A 17,071-nucleotide genomic window follows, 5' to 3' on the forward strand; every position below is an offset into this window, starting at 1 on the left:
ATGATCATACTTTTCATATAACATAATATAAATATTATTACTGGTATTAGTAAATAGTAATTAGTTTGAGTTTAAACTATTAAATTTTCATATTTGTGTAATTTACGTTATAAAGTATAAGAATTAATTTATAATTTGAAACTGCTTTAGGTATCTAATGCTTAACTTAAAACAAGAGGATTTATTCTAAACAAATGTTTACATATATGTGCTTATAATATTAAGATCATTGGAAAACTCTTGAAAAGAAAAATCACTGTTGAAATTTAATGTATAAAAATAATTATGATAACAAAAAAAAAAATTTAACATGTTTTGTAGTATACTAACAGGTCCTTGACATTAAAATTATATTACTAAAAACTAAGTAACATATATAATCATTTATCAAATTATTATGTTTTTTTACATAATTGACTATAATGAAATCATATTATCACGTATACTAATAAAATGCATAAATAACGATAGTAAATAAAACTTAAGATTTTATGTAACCTCAATATTTTAAAATCTATCTTAGTCATTCACAACTATTTCATCTTATTTGTAGACATATTACTTATATATTTGTTATCAGTATTTTTTTTTCTTTCTAAATAATCCTTAATTAACTTGATAACGTTCACTTACATGTTTATGATATGTCAAACTCTATTATCGTATTATGAGTTTTATATACATGCATTTTATTTAATAATTTAAGAAAATAAATTTCGACTTTCGAAATAAATTATAATATATGAAAAGATTATCATACTTTTAATATAACATAATAAAAATATTATTATTGATATTAGTAAATAATAATTAGTTTGAGTTTACATTATTATATTTTCATATTGTTGGAATTTACGTGAAAAAAGTTATATGAGAATTAATTTAAAATTTGAAAATACTTTAGGTATCTAATGTTAAACTTAAAATAAAAGGATTTATTTTAAATTTAAGTTTACATGTATATGCTAATAATATATCATTGGAAAGCTCTTCAAATGTAGTTTTATACTAATTAAATTACATCAAAAATTTCAATATGTAGAAAAAAATACAATAAAAAGAAAATAAACTCTCACCTTAGTATAAATATCAAGGTTCTAAAAGGCGGTTATCGGGTTCGTGGCGGTTAGGAACCGCCACACGATAAATCGGCGCGGCGGTGATTTATCGGAGATAAATCGGAAATAAATCGGTTTTTAAATTTAGTGTAATATATTTCTAAATATTATTTGTAGATACTCAAAATATAATTAAAAAAGTATTTTAACATAATTCGATCCTATCATTCATATGTTATAATATAATTCTAATTACTCAATAAATAACAAAATTTTAAAAATAATAAGATCATAATATAATAAAAGATTCTTACAAAACACAAATACTACGCAAGTCTTTTGCATCAACAATTAATATAAACACAACAAAGCATAAACTCATGTTTTGGGTTATCGCCAAGTTCTTCTTTCTTGCCAGCTACAAATTGCGGGGTAGTACTTGGTTGGGTTTTGGAAGTTGAAAGAATTGGAGAAAAACAAAAAAACAAAACATATTTTCATTTTCATTTAAATTTAAAAAAAAAAAAAAAAAAACCGATTTGTTGACCGATATATCGGTTTGACCTGCCAAAAAACCGCCGCAAACCGCCTCGCCGTAAAAAACCGATATTTCAAACCGCCTCAACAAAATCGTAAAGGTTTATAACCGATACCGATATGGCGGCCAATATATCAGCCACCATGGCCGCTATTTAGAACACTGATAAATATAGAACATGAAAGACATTTGATATTTAGACTACATTATTAAGCTATGTTAATTTATTATTTTTAATTTTGTTATTGCACAATTGACCATAGCTAATTTATGGTATAACTTTGTTATAAGGGGCATAATAGGAAGCACAAAAATGTTAAGAAACAAAAAGCATTCATACTTTTAAAATTGATAGAGAATAGAGATAGAGATTATAATATTTTTTATTTTTTTATGTTTTTTCTGGCAACCATTTTTTTGTGCCTTATTAAGATATAGGTCTTCGACTACAAAAATTATTAGAAATAAATGACAAGTTCAATTAAACTTTTACTTCATATCCTTTATAAAATTCATTGCAAAACTGCATTTGCACACACAATTTCGAAATATGCCCTAAGTAAAATTCAAACTTCATTCATCATTTTTTATTCTGCATTTAACAATTTGATTTTTGCTTCTAACATTTTAATTTTTTTTTAATCTACATAATTGGTCATCTTCATCGTTTTTTTTTTCTTTTTTCCATTTTAACTTTTTTTCATACTACATAAAAGACTTTTTTTTTCTTATTTTCTATATAAAATTGCAAATTACGAAAAAAACACAATCTTTTTTTGGTTTTTTTTAATTTAAATTGCATGTTTTTTTAATTATTTTTAATATTTTATCTATTATAAATGTAGACATATATACCTACCCCCAGTCACTATCCTCAGTTGTACGCATAACTTGAATTTCACTTCACTGTACGCCCTATCACCTATGTATGTACATATATAGTACAATATATTGTAATATACAATGATGTATTGTGACATACTATGGTATACTATAGTGTTCTATAGTTTACTCTTTTGAACCCTATCAACGGACAATTCCCAACCGCCACAAAATCCTAACCTCCAACAACTTTCGACCGCCGCCACACTCTAGTAGTCAACAACGACTCCCCAGTCGGCGCCAAACGCTATCTACCAAAATCTATCCACCGACCAAACTAAAACCTTGCCACCATTTATGCCACCTCCCACCATCGATTTGACCTTACACCACCTTCTCGCATCGCCAAAAAAAAAAATTTGGGATGTGGCTCATATATTATTTCAATCTAAAGATTTAATAAAAAAGATTGGATTTTGGCTTGTAATTTAAAGGGTGTTTGACCAAGCATATAAGATGTTAAAAAAAAGCTTATAAGATGTTTAAGAGCTTATAAGCTCTTTCTAAGTGTTTGGTATTTTTTTTTAAAAGATCTTAAATTGTTAAAATAGGTTGTTGCAGATCAAATAAGACCTTCTAATAAGTACCTCTACCCCACATTTGTATTTAAGATCATATAACGAATAAATATACAGATGAGTTCATTATCCCAACACTTTAAAAACTAGTTCTAAAAATAAGATGTAGCAGCTTATTAGCTCTTAAAACATCTTATCAAACGTAACAGTTTATCAGCCGTTTAAAATGAACTTAGCCAAGCAGACCATTAGTTCGAATTATGTAGCAGCATGTTACCTTTTTTTTTAATTGTATCATATTTTTTGGGTGAATTACAATAATGAATGCATGTTTTCTCCTTTTTTTAGAGACGTACTATTTCCACCCTCAAAATATCTTATTTCACCAACAAATTAAATATATTTTCCATTTCGCCCATTTCTTCTTCTTCAACCTATATTTTTTACAAATTTATAAACCGTCTACCACTAAAATAATTAAAATATTTATAAAAAAAACCCCACCAGTTTCATTGGAAATCTCACACTCACCTTAAGTGAATAATATTTTCGTCAGAGCAAAACATTTTTTAATGTCAAAAAGAGCAGCAATTCACTTTTTGAAGAAATAAATTAAGGGTGCTTGTATGGAAGGTCCTGAACTTACTTCGGAATTGACCAGTTTGGCTAAATATAACTTTTTTTCCTAATAAAAAAAGTACATAAACTGTAGGTCATCTGATATGGAAGTTTTAATCTTGTAATAAATATTTCATTGCAAAAAATATAAAAAAATAAAATAAAATAAAATAAAATAGAAATAACTTAGAACACATGAGGATTAAGTGAATATAAGGAAGGGTGGTGGATTGTAAATTTGAGGGGTATTTATAATATTTTATATTTTTTGGTGGTGAATTGAGATACTTTAAGTTGGAAATAGCACCACTCGTTTTTTAATATCTAACTCTATAAGTTTTATTGCACCAACTGCCATTATATTTGTTTATCAGTCCTTAATATAATATTTATTTAGTGCTAGCCCCTGAGAAAATAAAATTCACGGATGGTATAAGTTTGGGTATATGTCCTATTTAAATTGTTTTCATCTTTTCAATATCAAATATACAGTAATTAGTAAATACCTATGTAGCACGGACGCGAAAACGGTGATACAGGGAAATGGAAAAACGGACACAAGAAATGCATATCCCAAAAACGAGAATTTGAGATTGCAATTTGGTTTATAATTATGGTGGAAATGAAAAACGGACACGGAGAAACGCATATCCCAAAAACGAGAATACGAGATTGCAATTTGGTTTTTAATTCTGCTCTTTCTTTTAATCAATGTAACAAATTTGAACCATGGCATTCTCGCATTGGTCATCCATCTAGGCCTCGTTTTGATTTTATTGCTAAGAAATCTCAAAATATTATTTCAAATAAGGATTTTATTTGTGATATTTGTCCACGTGCTAAACAGGCACGTCTTTCGTGTCCTCAACGTACATCTTGTACATCTCATTGTTTTGAATTGATTCATGTTGATAATTGGGGTCCTTTCTCTATACCCTCACAAAATGGATGACGATTCTTTTTAACTATTGTTGATGATTATTCAAGATGTACTTGGATTTATCTAATGAAACACAAATCCAAAACTTTTAACATGATAATTCATTTTTTTAATCTAATATGTCGTCAATTTAACACAAAGATTTCTCATTTCAATTCCGAAAAAGGGGATATTTTTCTTCCTCAACTTCAAACCATACGATCAGATAATGGTTCTGATTTTCTTTCCAAACAAATAAAAAAATGGTTTCATCATAATAGAATCATTCATCAACGTAGTTGTGTCGCGACCCCACAACAAAATGGCATTGTAGAACGTAAGCACCGACATCTACTTGATGTTGCAAGAGATTTGCGATTTCAAGCAAACTTGCCACTTTCGTTTTGGGGGTGAATGTATTCTAACCTCTGCATTTCTTATTAACAAACTTCCAACTCCAGTTCTTCAATATAAATCCACTCATCAAGTCTTTATGGGACATATTCCATCTTATTCCTCTCTTGAGTTTTTTGGTGTTTATGTTTTTCTAAAAATATAAATATTCAACATAAATTTGATGAACGGGCAAAAGCTAGTATTTTTGTAGGTTATCCATATGGACAAAAAGGATATCATATATACGACCTTAAAACTCGTCAAATCTACGTTTCACTGGATGTCATATTTCATGAGTCAATTTTTCCATATAATGATCTTTCAAATTCATCTTTCAAAAAATCAATTTCAATTACTTCGATCGATGATGATGGGTATTTTGACTACCCTAGACCACTCATCGATCTCCTTCCTCACCTTCTCAAGTTGATGGTTCAACTAATTCTCCATCTATTTCAAATGGTACACCATCCTCTAATCCACCTTCAACAACAATTGTCAATAATTACCCTCAACGTATTCGTCACCAACCAAAGCATCTCAATGATTATATTTGTAATCATATTTCACTATCCACTGATGTTCCACTGGTGAATTATATTTCTTTCTGTAATTTAAGTCATTCTCATCGAGCTTTCCTCACAAATGTCATTAAGAATAAAGAGTCGCGGTCATATTCTCAAGCCATAAAATCAATTGAATGACGTGATGCAACGACCGAGGAAATTCGAGCTCTAGAATCAAATAACACTTCGTCCTTATGTTGAATTCCACGTGGAAATCACCCATTTGTTGTAAATGGGTCTTCAAAATTAAATATCGATCAAATGGTTTAATTGACTGATATAAAGCTCGTTTAATTTTCAAAGGTTACACTCAAATTGAAGGAATTGATTATCATGATACCTTCGCACCTGTGGTGAAACTAGTTACTTCTATCAATTGATTCCATTAAAAGTTGTTCCATCCTCCAACTTGATGTCAACAATGCATTTCTTCATGGAGATCTGACTGAAGAGGTCTATGTAACTTCCCCTGGCTTCTCTCACAAAGGGGAGACTCGTGTATGTAAATATAATAAATATATCTATGGTCTTAAACAAGCTTCTCGTGAATGGTTCTCAAAGTTCTTGTTGGGAATCGGGCACATGTAAGCAGCGGGAAAACAAAAATATTATATGAAAAACAAATAATATTATATGAGTACGTCTTTACTCATATAAAGACGTACTCGATAATAGCAATTAATTACTTCCCTTAACGCTCCTGCGAAATTTAAATTACAACTTGCATATTAATTCGATAATTAAATCATGTAGCATGCTCGCAATAAATCATAATTCAAAGATAAACAATTTCACGAAATCATTCAAGAAAAATCATACTGCGAAAATCAACATTTAATTTAATCTAATTAAATTAAAACCTAATACAATGCGGATCCGAAAATTACCTGTCGAAGCGTGAGGCGAGTTCTCGGATTGAAACTAACTGACACGGAAACCAATCCGTGCAGTCGGGAGAAGCGGCGGCGAAACGACGACGGCGGACGTGCGGATCAGCGGCGGCGTGTGAGGTTCACCCGCTAAATTGGAGCGACGCGTGATGGCGCGTGCTGCGGCGGATCGACGGTGGCGCTTTGGCAGATCAGCTCATTTTTCTTCCTCCTCTCGGATTTTACCTCGTATACCGAAGAATAAAACAAAAGGTAATACTACCGAAGAACTATCGGCGCGTGGGCACCGATTCCGGCGACGGCGACGGCGGAGGAGAGGCGACAGACGTGAGGTGAGGTGAGAGGCTAGGGTTTGTATTGTGTATTTGTTGGGTTTTGGGCACGTGTACGCAGCGGAAAAAAAAAATTTATGCGAATTAAACGAATTTAAAGCACATAAACACATGCCCGATAATATAAATCAATTAATTGCGTACCTTTGCGCTTCCAGCGAAATAAAAAACAACATACATGCTTAAATGTTTAACTGAATTTAAACCAATTAACATGCTCGCTTTTAAACCAACTAACATGCTCGCAACGATTAAAACGATTACACATAATCACATAAAATCATTCGAAAGCAAACATGAATATTTAGTTTAAACGTAAACGAATCGAAACATGAGATTCGTGTGTTTACCTCTTGAAGCCTACGTGAGGTAGGAGCGCTAAGCAAGTCGAGATTGCTACGGAAACCAATCCGTACAATCCGGGGCAGCAGCGGTGCAGCGGCAGCAGCGGCGAGACGGCCACGGCGGCGTGTGTATCTCACGCGCGGTCTTCGGGTGGCGCGTGGGATCGCATGCGGCTTCGGCTCGTGTGTTGCTCCTTGGTTCTTCGATCTTCGATCTTCCTCCTCTCGGATTTCACCTCGTACACTTCGATCTACTAAACACGTGGCACTAGACACGTAATAGTTAGAAAAACGGAAGAAAAAGAGAAGGAAAGAAACTACCAAAGCAATCGGCCAATGAACGGCCGATTCCGGCGAGGTTCCGGCGACGGCGCCGGTGATGGCCGCGGGAGAGAGGCCGAGAGAGAGAGAGGTGAGCGGCTAGGGTTTTGATTAGGTCTTGTGTGTGTTTGCAAGGCCTATAAATCAAGTATTTATAGTCCCTTGCATAAAACCCTAACGGGCTTAAGTTGGACCGGGCCCAACAGCTTAAGCTCGTTAGTTCCTTTTACTTGCTCGTCTCTCTCAATTCAATGATCGGAAAAATGCAACGATTACAATTTCGGAATCATTATAATATCCTCGTCATTACGAGTGCCAACTCTCAATTTGTAACACCCCACCTTTCCAAAACCCGAAAACCCTAAAACCCGAAACTAATATTTCTAACTCGAGAATCCTTAGGTAATATTATTACATGATATTATGTGACTTACGTGAATAATTGCATGCGTTATTTAAATTATTTCATGATATTTATTTTGTGAAATTCGTGAGTAGATATATATGTGTGAATTATGTGATTTAGTATCATTTCCGTAAATTGAAATTTTAGGAATTTCGTGAATTACGTGACTTATGTGAATAATTACATGTCTTGATTGTTTTCGACAGGGGCGGAACCAGGATGAAAATGAAGGGGGGGCTAACTAAAATTTTAAGGTTCAAGGCAGCGCCTCGAAAAAAAATTTAGGTTCACAAAACATTGAAAAAATAAGTTTATATTACTAATTTTTAATTAAAATATCATATATATTATAATTATATCATATTTTAATCATCACACAAAATTCTAAACTAATTTAAATTATTCTAATAATGTGTTGCACTTAATATTTCGGGGCCGGATTCATGGCACGATCTCAACGCATTGATAAAAAAAATTCAAAAGTAAATAATATTTATAAATTTTATTTAAAATAATACAAGTTTTAAGCATCTTATTTTATATTTTATATTAAATATGATATATTTATCTATAATTTATATAAGATTATGAAAAATAAACAAAAAAAATAATGGATTAAGACACATATTTACAAAAATTTTGGGGGGCCAAAAGTAATATTCAAAGAATACAATACCAAATACCTAAAAAAAAATTCTTTTTTTCTTGGGGGGTCAACAGCCCCCCCCTGCCCCTTGCATGTACCGCCCCTGGTTTTCGAAATATGGTAACTTATGTGAAATATATATATAATATTATTATATATATATATATATATATATATATATATATATATATATATATATATATATATATATATGCATGCATGAAAATGTATAACTATATGTATGTACGTGTATATATATTACTATATATATATAGGGATCTTGCCCTTTTTTTTTATGCCTTTTCTTTCTCATTTATTTTTGGCCCAACTAATCCTCAAACGTGGTCGTTTGGTTCCATCGGTCCAATCACCATCCTCAAATCTTTTCTTTTTCTTTTATTTTTCAACCAGCTCGACCGTGACATGTGTGCTTCATTTTTACCTTTTTTTTTAATCTGCTTCTTACCATACGACGTCGTTTCTTCACCCCACCAAAAAACCTCCTCTCCGCCGGCAGCTATTGTTGACCTTCTTCCGGCCCTCCACCTCCACGTCCTGCTTCCGTCGATGTCGGCTCCCATTCACGTGTCCTCTTCTCCTCGTCCCACCGCTGCTCCTTTTTCCACCCACATAAGCTTACTCCAATTTGCCGCCGCCGTATACGGATCCTATACGCTGATTCCTGGAGAGAGATAAGCTTGAGAATTTTTTTAATTAATTATTTTTTGACGAAAATGGGGAAATATCACGATACAGAGCACCCAGTTGGGGCATTCGGGTGGGCTGGCAGAGATACTTCCGGCGTCCTTTCTCCGTTCAACTTTTCTAGAAGGTATTAATTATTATTGAAGGATTTTATTATCTCAATTGATTTTTTTTTTCAAAAACCTTCTCTAGAATTGTTTCTCCATTTCCGAGGGTTTTTTTTATTTTGATTTTGATTTTTGTTTTAATTTTTGGGGATATTTCGATTGTGTAAGAACAACGTTTATAGTATGCTTAGAGACTCATGTAAATCTGCCCCTTTTTGTTTTCGTTATTCATGACTGTTGACTACTTAATTCTGCAATCCTGTGTTAATTACTTTTCATCTCAAACGAGATTTCCGATCGTCGTCGTTTTGATACTTAAGCTAATTCTGCGGGTGTTTGCATTTTTCGTGATGCGCAGAAGGTGGTGAAGGATTTGTCGAGATATTTTAATGGAGTTCGCCGGAATGCTTTGGTGCTATCCGGAAGCAAAAGACCGTCGTCCGAGTCTTTTCGGAGCAGTGATGATCGTCTATTTAGCAATCCTGTATTAATTACTTTTCATCTCAAACGAGATTTCCGATCGTCGTCGTTTTGATAGTTAAGCTAATTCTGCGGGCGGGTGTTTGCATTTTTCGTGGTGCGCAGAAGGTGGTGAAGGATTTGTCGAGAGATTTTAATGGAGTTCGCCGGAATGCTTTCGTGCTATCCGGAAGCAAAAGCCCGTCGTCGGAGTCTTTTCGGAGCAGTGATGATCGTCTATTTAGCAATGCCAAAAGGTGATTGTTGCTTTCACCTTTCTACTGGTATTTGATTTCAATTTACTTTTTAGCTTGTGCATTTGTATAATGGGGATCGATCATTTCTTAATATCTTTCGCCTGATTTATTTATTTAATATTTTTTTTTTTAATTTACAACCTGAATTTACACATTTATCTATTTTTGGGCTTCCTTTTTCTTGCAGGTGTATGAATTGATTTTTCTTCTAGGCCTTTGGGAATTACGTTTATTTGGGTAATACTACTAATCATATTTGATTTCAATTTACTTTTTAGCTTGTGCATTTGTATAATGGGGATCGATCATTTCTTAATATCTTTCGCCTGATTTATTTATTTAATTTTTTTTTTTTTTAATTTACAACCTGAATTTACACATTTATCTATTTTTGGGCTTCCTTTTTCTTGCAGGTGTATGAATTGATTTTTCTTCTAGGCCTTTGGGAATTACGTTTATTTGGGTAATACTACTAATCAGTTCCTATATTTACCATTTAATTCGATTATTTTGCCATTTGTTTCTCTGTAATTTTTTGTCAATATTGATGTGGCTGATATTGGTTTCTTATCTTCACCGGTTATTTGTTTTGCTGAGGATTGATGAAAGATTGATTCATTGTAGACATCTACCATAGGTATCTTAACTATTACCAATAAGGCGTTTTAATTTTATTTTGATGCGTGTTCTCTCCTTCGTTATTCCTTCAATGAGGGAGTCGGATTATTTTGGTATCATATAACTGTATATATATGCCAACGGCTGTTGCCAGTATTTGAAAGTCGTTTCCTTGTATCATAATTTTTTTACTGTACTTCGGGAATTGGAATCTTCATGGCTTTGCTTTGTAGGTACTGATCGCCAAGTCAGTAGTCCTGGAATTGCTTTCTTGTGTTTCGGCTTGGTCTTGGGCTCTCTATTCATTTACAGGTTTGGCCCTTTTTTTTCCCCCGGCTCCGGCTTGCTCTTGGTCTCTCTCTGTTCATATACAGGTTTCTTGCTTGTTGGATAATTATATTATTATTTCGCTGGTGCCATTTCCTTTTGCACCTGATTTTATTCGGGCGAGTGAATTCTGAGATGGAGATGAGTTCGGCCACGTTTGTTGATGGCGCCACTCCAATGAGTAGCTTTGCGGCGACTTCGTTTCCTTTATGTCTCTTATATATATATTTTTTTTCTTACGATTTTCTTTGATTCGTTTAGGTTTTTGCATTTTTTGGATTATTTGAACTTAATGTCTTGTTGCTGTTTTGATGTTTGTACAAATTGTACGCCTCCCGATGAAAAAATTAGCGGGCATGGTATGACGGCCAGGATTTATAGAGGTAAAATTATCATCTATTTAGTGCGTTCTTGTTTCTGTTACACAATGTACTTCTTTTTATTTGTCTATTTTTCTCGGTTCCGAAATTACGGATGTTTATTGTGCTCTAAATTTTGATTATGATTCTTTTCAAAATATGGCTGCTGCTGTTGGTTTCTTCAGCAGCCACCACCAGGTTCGCTCTGATGTATTTTTTCTTCACGTCACTTTTTCCTTTGAGTTCAGTTTAATCAGGCTCTGTAAAAGGGCTCTATAATTCTTCAATTCCTTAGGTGGATCTTCACTGCCTGTTTCTTCACATTGTTGGAACTTACTGACCGCCCTTAGCTGGCTCCTGGGTCCGGTTAGCTGGTCATTATAAATAATATTCCGCAAATTTCCGGAATAAAATTCATTAAAATGGCTATTTTGATTAATGAGTACATTTGACTATTTGTGAGGATAAGTTCTTTGGTCTTCTACTCTGATGATACTCGATCACATTGAACTATAGTTTGGAGTGAACCCCATAGTCATAGGCTGAAAATGGTGTTCGTTTTGTATTATCTCTCCAGGTCGTACTTGCTGCCTTGAGCTTCAGGTTGTACTTTCACGCTGCCAAACGTTTTCGCAAGTTTCCCAACGGAAGAACACGGGTGGTTAGTTGGCAGTCCTGATACTAATAGTTTATAACTTTTTTATAGGTGTGGTAAGGGCAGGGAGTAGAAGCTGTGGAGGTCCGAGCCTGCTTGGATTTCATTCGTGGGGTTGACTACGCGCCTAATTGCCTGTAATTCTCTGCCCCATGTGGATGTTTATGCGTATGCGTTTAACTTTCCATTTCTGACTGCCAATTCATAAACATGAATAATTTCTGCATAGTTATTGGCTATTTGTGGTTTATGGAATTCGGTTTATAATTTGTATGTGTTTCTCTTTTCATTATTCATAAGTTGCTGCTTCAGTTTAGGCCCGCGATATGAATGCAGGGGGACAACGACGAATAAAATTCCTGAAATAGTGCAACAATCTTATACTGTCGTGCCCAACATTGTGCTGGCTCAAACCTAGGGATATGAATGCAAGGGATATGAATGCAGGGGAATAATGAAGAATCAAATACTTTAAATAGTGGAACAATCTTATACGGTCAAACTTGTGGAAGAATTCCGCCACAGTGAAACCAAAAAACGTTGTCAATTTGGATCGCCAATTTTTGTCGTCGAAAGTACGCGTCTTAAGGGAACATTGCCTTTCGTTTTCCTCTAAATGCACATGTTTCAATATTCGTATCGATTTAGTTATCGTACGTTCTTAATCTTTGTCAGTGTGACGTGAACTTTAACAAAAAAAAAAAAAAACTCTTTAATCAGGCGAATGGATGAACGCTGCAGCGGGATTAGCATTTACACCACATGTACTACACGTTGGAGTCAGAGAGGTAAGTTTGCTGCATTCCCTAATTAATTATCTCAATTTTATTCGGTGATCCGTCAATTTGCAGTAGTAATTTTTTTGTTGCAATTATTAATTGCTAAGTCGTGTACAGTATATTGCGGCAAAAATACTGGCATTTGCACGACAGAGACCAAAATGTGTTATGCATCATTGCAGTCCTAGATTGTCCATGTTGATTGTAAGTAATTACTTTATGGTCTTGTCCTTTTGTTCGAGCTATCATTATTTTATTTTCTGACTCGCTATTTCTAGATAAATAGTGTCGTTTTGAGATATTGTGCTTGTCCGATTCGTACTTTCTCTCGGAAAGCGGTCGGCGCCGCATTCGGACAGGTGCTGTGTAGTCCTGATGGCCATATGATTGGAGGTGCAATAGTTGGTACTGTTATTGTAGCAAACCCTGTGCAGGTATTTGGTCTATTTACTTTGTTTTTTTGTTAAAAAACGGGTTACTTTTCTTAGGCATTGTTTGGTTCATAAGATAAGATTAACTAAGATAAGAATATTACATAATGTAATGAAAATTCGATTGTATTATTGAACCAATAAATAATAATGTATTGGTCACCCTATGCCCGCCGGCGTTTTGCAGCAGGGTTTTTTTTTTCCCCAAACCGCTGCCTAAAACACAACTTTGTTTTCCAAACTTCTTTCTGCGTTCCCCTTCTTGGTCAGTGGTCGGCGGCCTATAATTTCTGGCGCCACCAGCAGCAGCTTGTCGCATCTTTGCAACGTTGTTTGATATTCGGCCGCCACCTCCTCTTTTGTTCGAATATTATCCTGCATCTTCGCCACCTAAGTTTGCTGTACAGCCCCCACCTCCTCTCTGCCAGCTGCGACTATTGACTCAATTCCTTATTCTTTCGCCATATGAAGTTCCCATGATTTTATGTAAATTTGCTGCTACGTACATTTTTTGGGCTTTCGAAGCTATTTCAAGATTGCCACTTTCTGATATTATGGGTTCCATTTTTCGTGTTTTGCTTCTTTCTTTTCGATGGGTGTTTTGTTGGAATTAATTAAATAACAAATTTTTTGGTTGTGCATAGTGAATTCTATCAGTGGGAGTGGGGTTCTGGATAACCTTTGTTTTACGTAATTTCTTTTATCATCATAATGAATTCACATTGACATTGTCTGGAGGTGTACATTTCGGCGGTTTTGCTTTGTTCGTTAACTTTAAAGAATTGATTTACTTTTTAAGCTTCAGTTGTCATATTCGGTTGCGATGGAAAGACTTCATTCAGACACGGGCACATTCTTGGTTTGTATCGGCTTTTGGTTAATTTAATTACGATGAATATTACCTTTTTTTTTTTTGTCTTCTGGAATAACTAAGTCCTTTTGCTCGTCAAATAGATTCCAGATTGTGATTGGAAGCTTATACTTCAATTTGTTTTCTTTTATTGTTTGTTGTGAATTATTCCTTATTTTTCAGTTCGAGATCGGTTTAGAGGATTCTGAATTGAAGCCCTCATTTTCATCCTCTGGAGTACCACACCAACTGGGAGGAAAGTGTTACATTTATTTTCATTATGGTCTGTTTTAAATTTCGTTGGCTATAGATAGTTCATTTGCTGATTTTACTTGTTTCGAAGAGTGTTCGCGTACTATCGGCGAGACAAGATTTGCCCCCCCCCCCCCTCCCGCCCGAAACATTGCGCCGTCCACTTGCTCTGCAACCCAATACTTTCCGCTGAAGTGCCTCCCACCAAACCGCTCCAGTTTGCCGCCTCAGACGTTTAAAGGTCCTCTGCTCTCGACCTTAACCTCGCTCCATATATTATTGTTGTCGATGGTTAATGGGAAAGATGAACTGTGCTGCTGTTTCTCTTCGGTTTACATGAACGTTCGTATTTAAAAAAAATTGTTTTCTTGCAGTAATTTTCCACTGAATTTTCTTATTAACTAGTGGACATATCGCCTGGCAGGTATGCTCATGTTGTCGTGCTCTACGTCGTGCTCTACCGGCCGCCTGCTGCATACTTACTGAAGTAAAACGTCAGTGTGTTCACAAATACAATCAGTTGCCCAATTTAATTACAGGTATAATTCCTAAATTTTTATTTTGTGCATGTGCCGAAATTCATTCACCAAAACATATGCCCTGAATATGTTGAACTTTCAGATTTTTTGACGTCTTAGTTCTTATTCAGGCTTTTGTGTTACTACCTCAGGTCTTCCCTTCAATTGGGAACTTGTGCTTCTGCTTTATGGTTGTAGGCATGGTTATGGTGATCTATTTACGTTGTTGTCGTAATTTTATACATTATTAGTACATGCACAACATCTAGCAAAGAGAATGAATTTACACTAGAGAAATATTGTACTGGGATGGTATGGTTCTATGGAGATGAATCAAATAGGCCCCAAAAAAGAAAATGGAAGAGGCCCCAAAACAAAAAATGGCGACGCTAACAAAATAGTCTTGTTTTAGTTGATTTGGATCTATCATCATCTTTTTCAGTTCACGGGTCCGTTGTCGAAGTGACCCGATGTTCTTTACAATTAATGTCAATAAAATAACTGTTATTACTCGTATGTACATTTCTTCTTGTTTTGATTGGTAATGATGCAGGTGTTTTTATGTGCCTAATTCGAGTTGCAAACTTGTTTTCCTGATATCTAGCAGTGTTTACTCATATTTAAACACTTCATTTTTTGCACAGATTAAACACTATCCATTATGTTGTCTTTTGTTTCCTTGATTGCTATTTAACAGGAGTTTCTTTCATAAAGGAACTATGAAGCAAGACTATGCAGAGGTTTCTACATGGATTTGTCTTTTTTGTGGTGAAATGGTAATTATTTTCCTTGTAAATCTTTAAGAGCTGCGATAAATAGAAATTTATATCTTTGATTGCTATTAACAGTAGTTTTATTGTCAGTGATTAGGATGTGGAATGTTCACCTCTCCACTTCTCATTATCGCGAGGTATTTTACTTTTTGTTTTTTTTCTTTTCTTCCTCATTTTGTACTGGTTGGTTTTGTAGATAAGAATGGAGCACCCCGGATTTTGTATTCGAAGCTGTTTTCCCATTCCTTTGCGGATTCGGAGCAACATCTCAACAATTTGCAATTGCCCTGTGAGTTTCATTTTCTCTCTCTCTGTTTTGTTTTTGCTTTCCCGTTGGTCATAATGTTTTTCCTTTTCTATTAATACCAATTTTCAAATTACGTGGTCAATAACAGGTTGTACATTTTAACGAGGATGCTCGTGTTCCCCACTTCAAAGGTAGCAAGCACTTCCACATAATAATTTGTTGTCTTTGTTGTTCCGTTCTTTTTGTGCGTGTGTGCTTTCCTTATCGTGGAGGAATTTGATGTTTTTTCTTGTGTTTTTTATCTACTATTTGATATACTCCAGAAAAATAACGGCAATTAAATTTCCCCACTTCGGTGTTTTTTGGGTTTCCATAACCACCATATATGCCCACAGGGTCAAGATTTTATGTCTTGCCTTCAGAAACTTATGTGAAGAGAAGAACTCCAATGGGGTGTGTTCAACCTTATTTTAATTAGAAGTTATTAATCTCAACTCAAAGATGAAGTTGTGTATTTGGACATGATATTGCCTGCTTTAGCACTGCCAAATTATGTTCTAAAGTTAGTTGTGTTAGTAGTTGTGCCTAATGAATTATCGATGTGCTACTAATATGAAATGTTCTTTTTGCTTTAACTAAAAGGCCCAATTTCCTGAACATAGCCTCGGTAGAAGCAAACCCAACTAATACGCAAGTCCTTGCTCACCGAGCCAACCTCGTCCGACACCATTTACGAGAAGGTGCCGTCGTCTCAATCATATATTGTTTCAGGAAGGCCAATTTCGGCGAGGGGAGGTGTGTATCTTCAGCCAGAGAGAACGGAAGTACCCCAACGGCGAAAGGTCAAATCAGGCCTCAAAGTCGGGATAATGGAAAGCCACTGGTATAGGATAGCACGAGGTTTTGTTTATTACAAGATATCAGAAAAACCGAGTTACTTTGGGTATTTAAGAATTTTTCTTGCTCATTGAGTAATTTTTATTTTGTTTTTGTTTTTGTTTGTTTAGCGCCTTGTCTTGCTCGTTGGCATATGGTTCTAAATAAGTACATTTCTTTATCCAATATCATTTTTTTTAGATGTATAGGAAGTTGCAGAATTAGTACATTTCTGTAACCAATAACTAGGGCTGAAAGTCGGAAGGATCGGATCGGAATTAGCCTTTTCGGAATATTTCCAAAAAATTTCGGAAGTACAAAATCAATTCCAATTCCAATACCAAAATTTTCGGAATCTAAAAATTCATTCCAATTCCAAAAGGCCCGGAAATTTCGGAATTTCGGAAATTTTTCGGAAATGACA

General features: G+C 34.5%; 1 protein-coding gene across 40 annotated transcripts; it reads left to right on the plus strand.

The window, feature by feature from the left end:
* Positions 1–8,729: 8,729 nt before the first annotated feature.
* LOC105972794 (uncharacterized) lies at positions 8,730–16,853 on the plus strand. 40 transcript variants are annotated; one of them, XR_016030813.1, is made up of 17 exons: positions 8,730–9,266; positions 9,605–9,730; positions 9,832–9,962; positions 10,150–10,199; positions 10,376–10,425; positions 10,814–11,869; positions 11,973–12,058; positions 12,258–12,496; positions 12,642–12,709; positions 12,818–12,904; positions 12,979–13,134; positions 14,165–14,474; positions 14,658–14,772; positions 15,449–15,527; positions 15,615–15,813; positions 15,920–15,962; positions 16,414–16,853. XR_016030813.1 is itself a non-coding variant. In XM_088816803.1 (17 exons), the coding sequence occupies exons 12-17, from the start codon at positions 14,522–14,524 to the stop codon at positions 16,425–16,427; spliced, it is 345 nt and encodes a 114-aa protein (XP_088672929.1). In that variant the 5' UTR covers positions 8,730–9,266; positions 9,605–9,730; positions 9,832–9,962; positions 10,150–10,199; positions 10,376–10,425; positions 10,814–11,869; positions 11,973–12,058; positions 12,258–12,496; positions 12,642–12,709; positions 12,818–12,904; positions 12,979–13,134; positions 14,165–14,521; the 3' UTR covers positions 16,428–16,853. The 40 variants fall into 40 exon arrangements, 14 of the variants coding, with proteins under 14 accessions (XP_088672929.1, XP_088672928.1, XP_088672922.1 ...); XR_016030824.1 differs by having other exon boundaries at positions 15,466–15,491; positions 15,721–15,813; XR_016030816.1 differs by having other exon boundaries at positions 10,814–11,290; positions 11,973–12,089; positions 15,466–15,527.
* Positions 16,854–17,071: the final 218 nt, after the last annotated feature.

Source organism: Erythranthe guttata, chromosome 4, assembly GCF_056151865.1.
Source record: "Erythranthe guttata isolate IM_541 chromosome 4, IM_541, whole genome shotgun sequence".
Lineage (NCBI taxonomy): Eukaryota > Viridiplantae > Streptophyta > Magnoliopsida > Lamiales > Phrymaceae > Erythranthe > Erythranthe guttata.

Excerpts from the sequence above, each read along its gene's own strand:
- LOC105972794 (XM_088816790.1), top strand. The coding sequence starts at position 14,522 with ATGGTTAATGGGAAAGATGAACTGTGCTGCTGTTTCTCTTCGGTTTAC. Across the intron at positions 14,773-15,465 it reads GTTGCCCAATTTAATTACAG|GAACTATGAAGCAAGACTAT; the intron begins GTATAATTCCTA and ends TCTTTCATAAAG. Across the intron at positions 15,814-15,919 it reads CAACAATTTGCAATTGCCCT|GTTGTACATTTTAACGAGGA; the intron begins GTGAGTTTCATT and ends GGTCAATAACAG.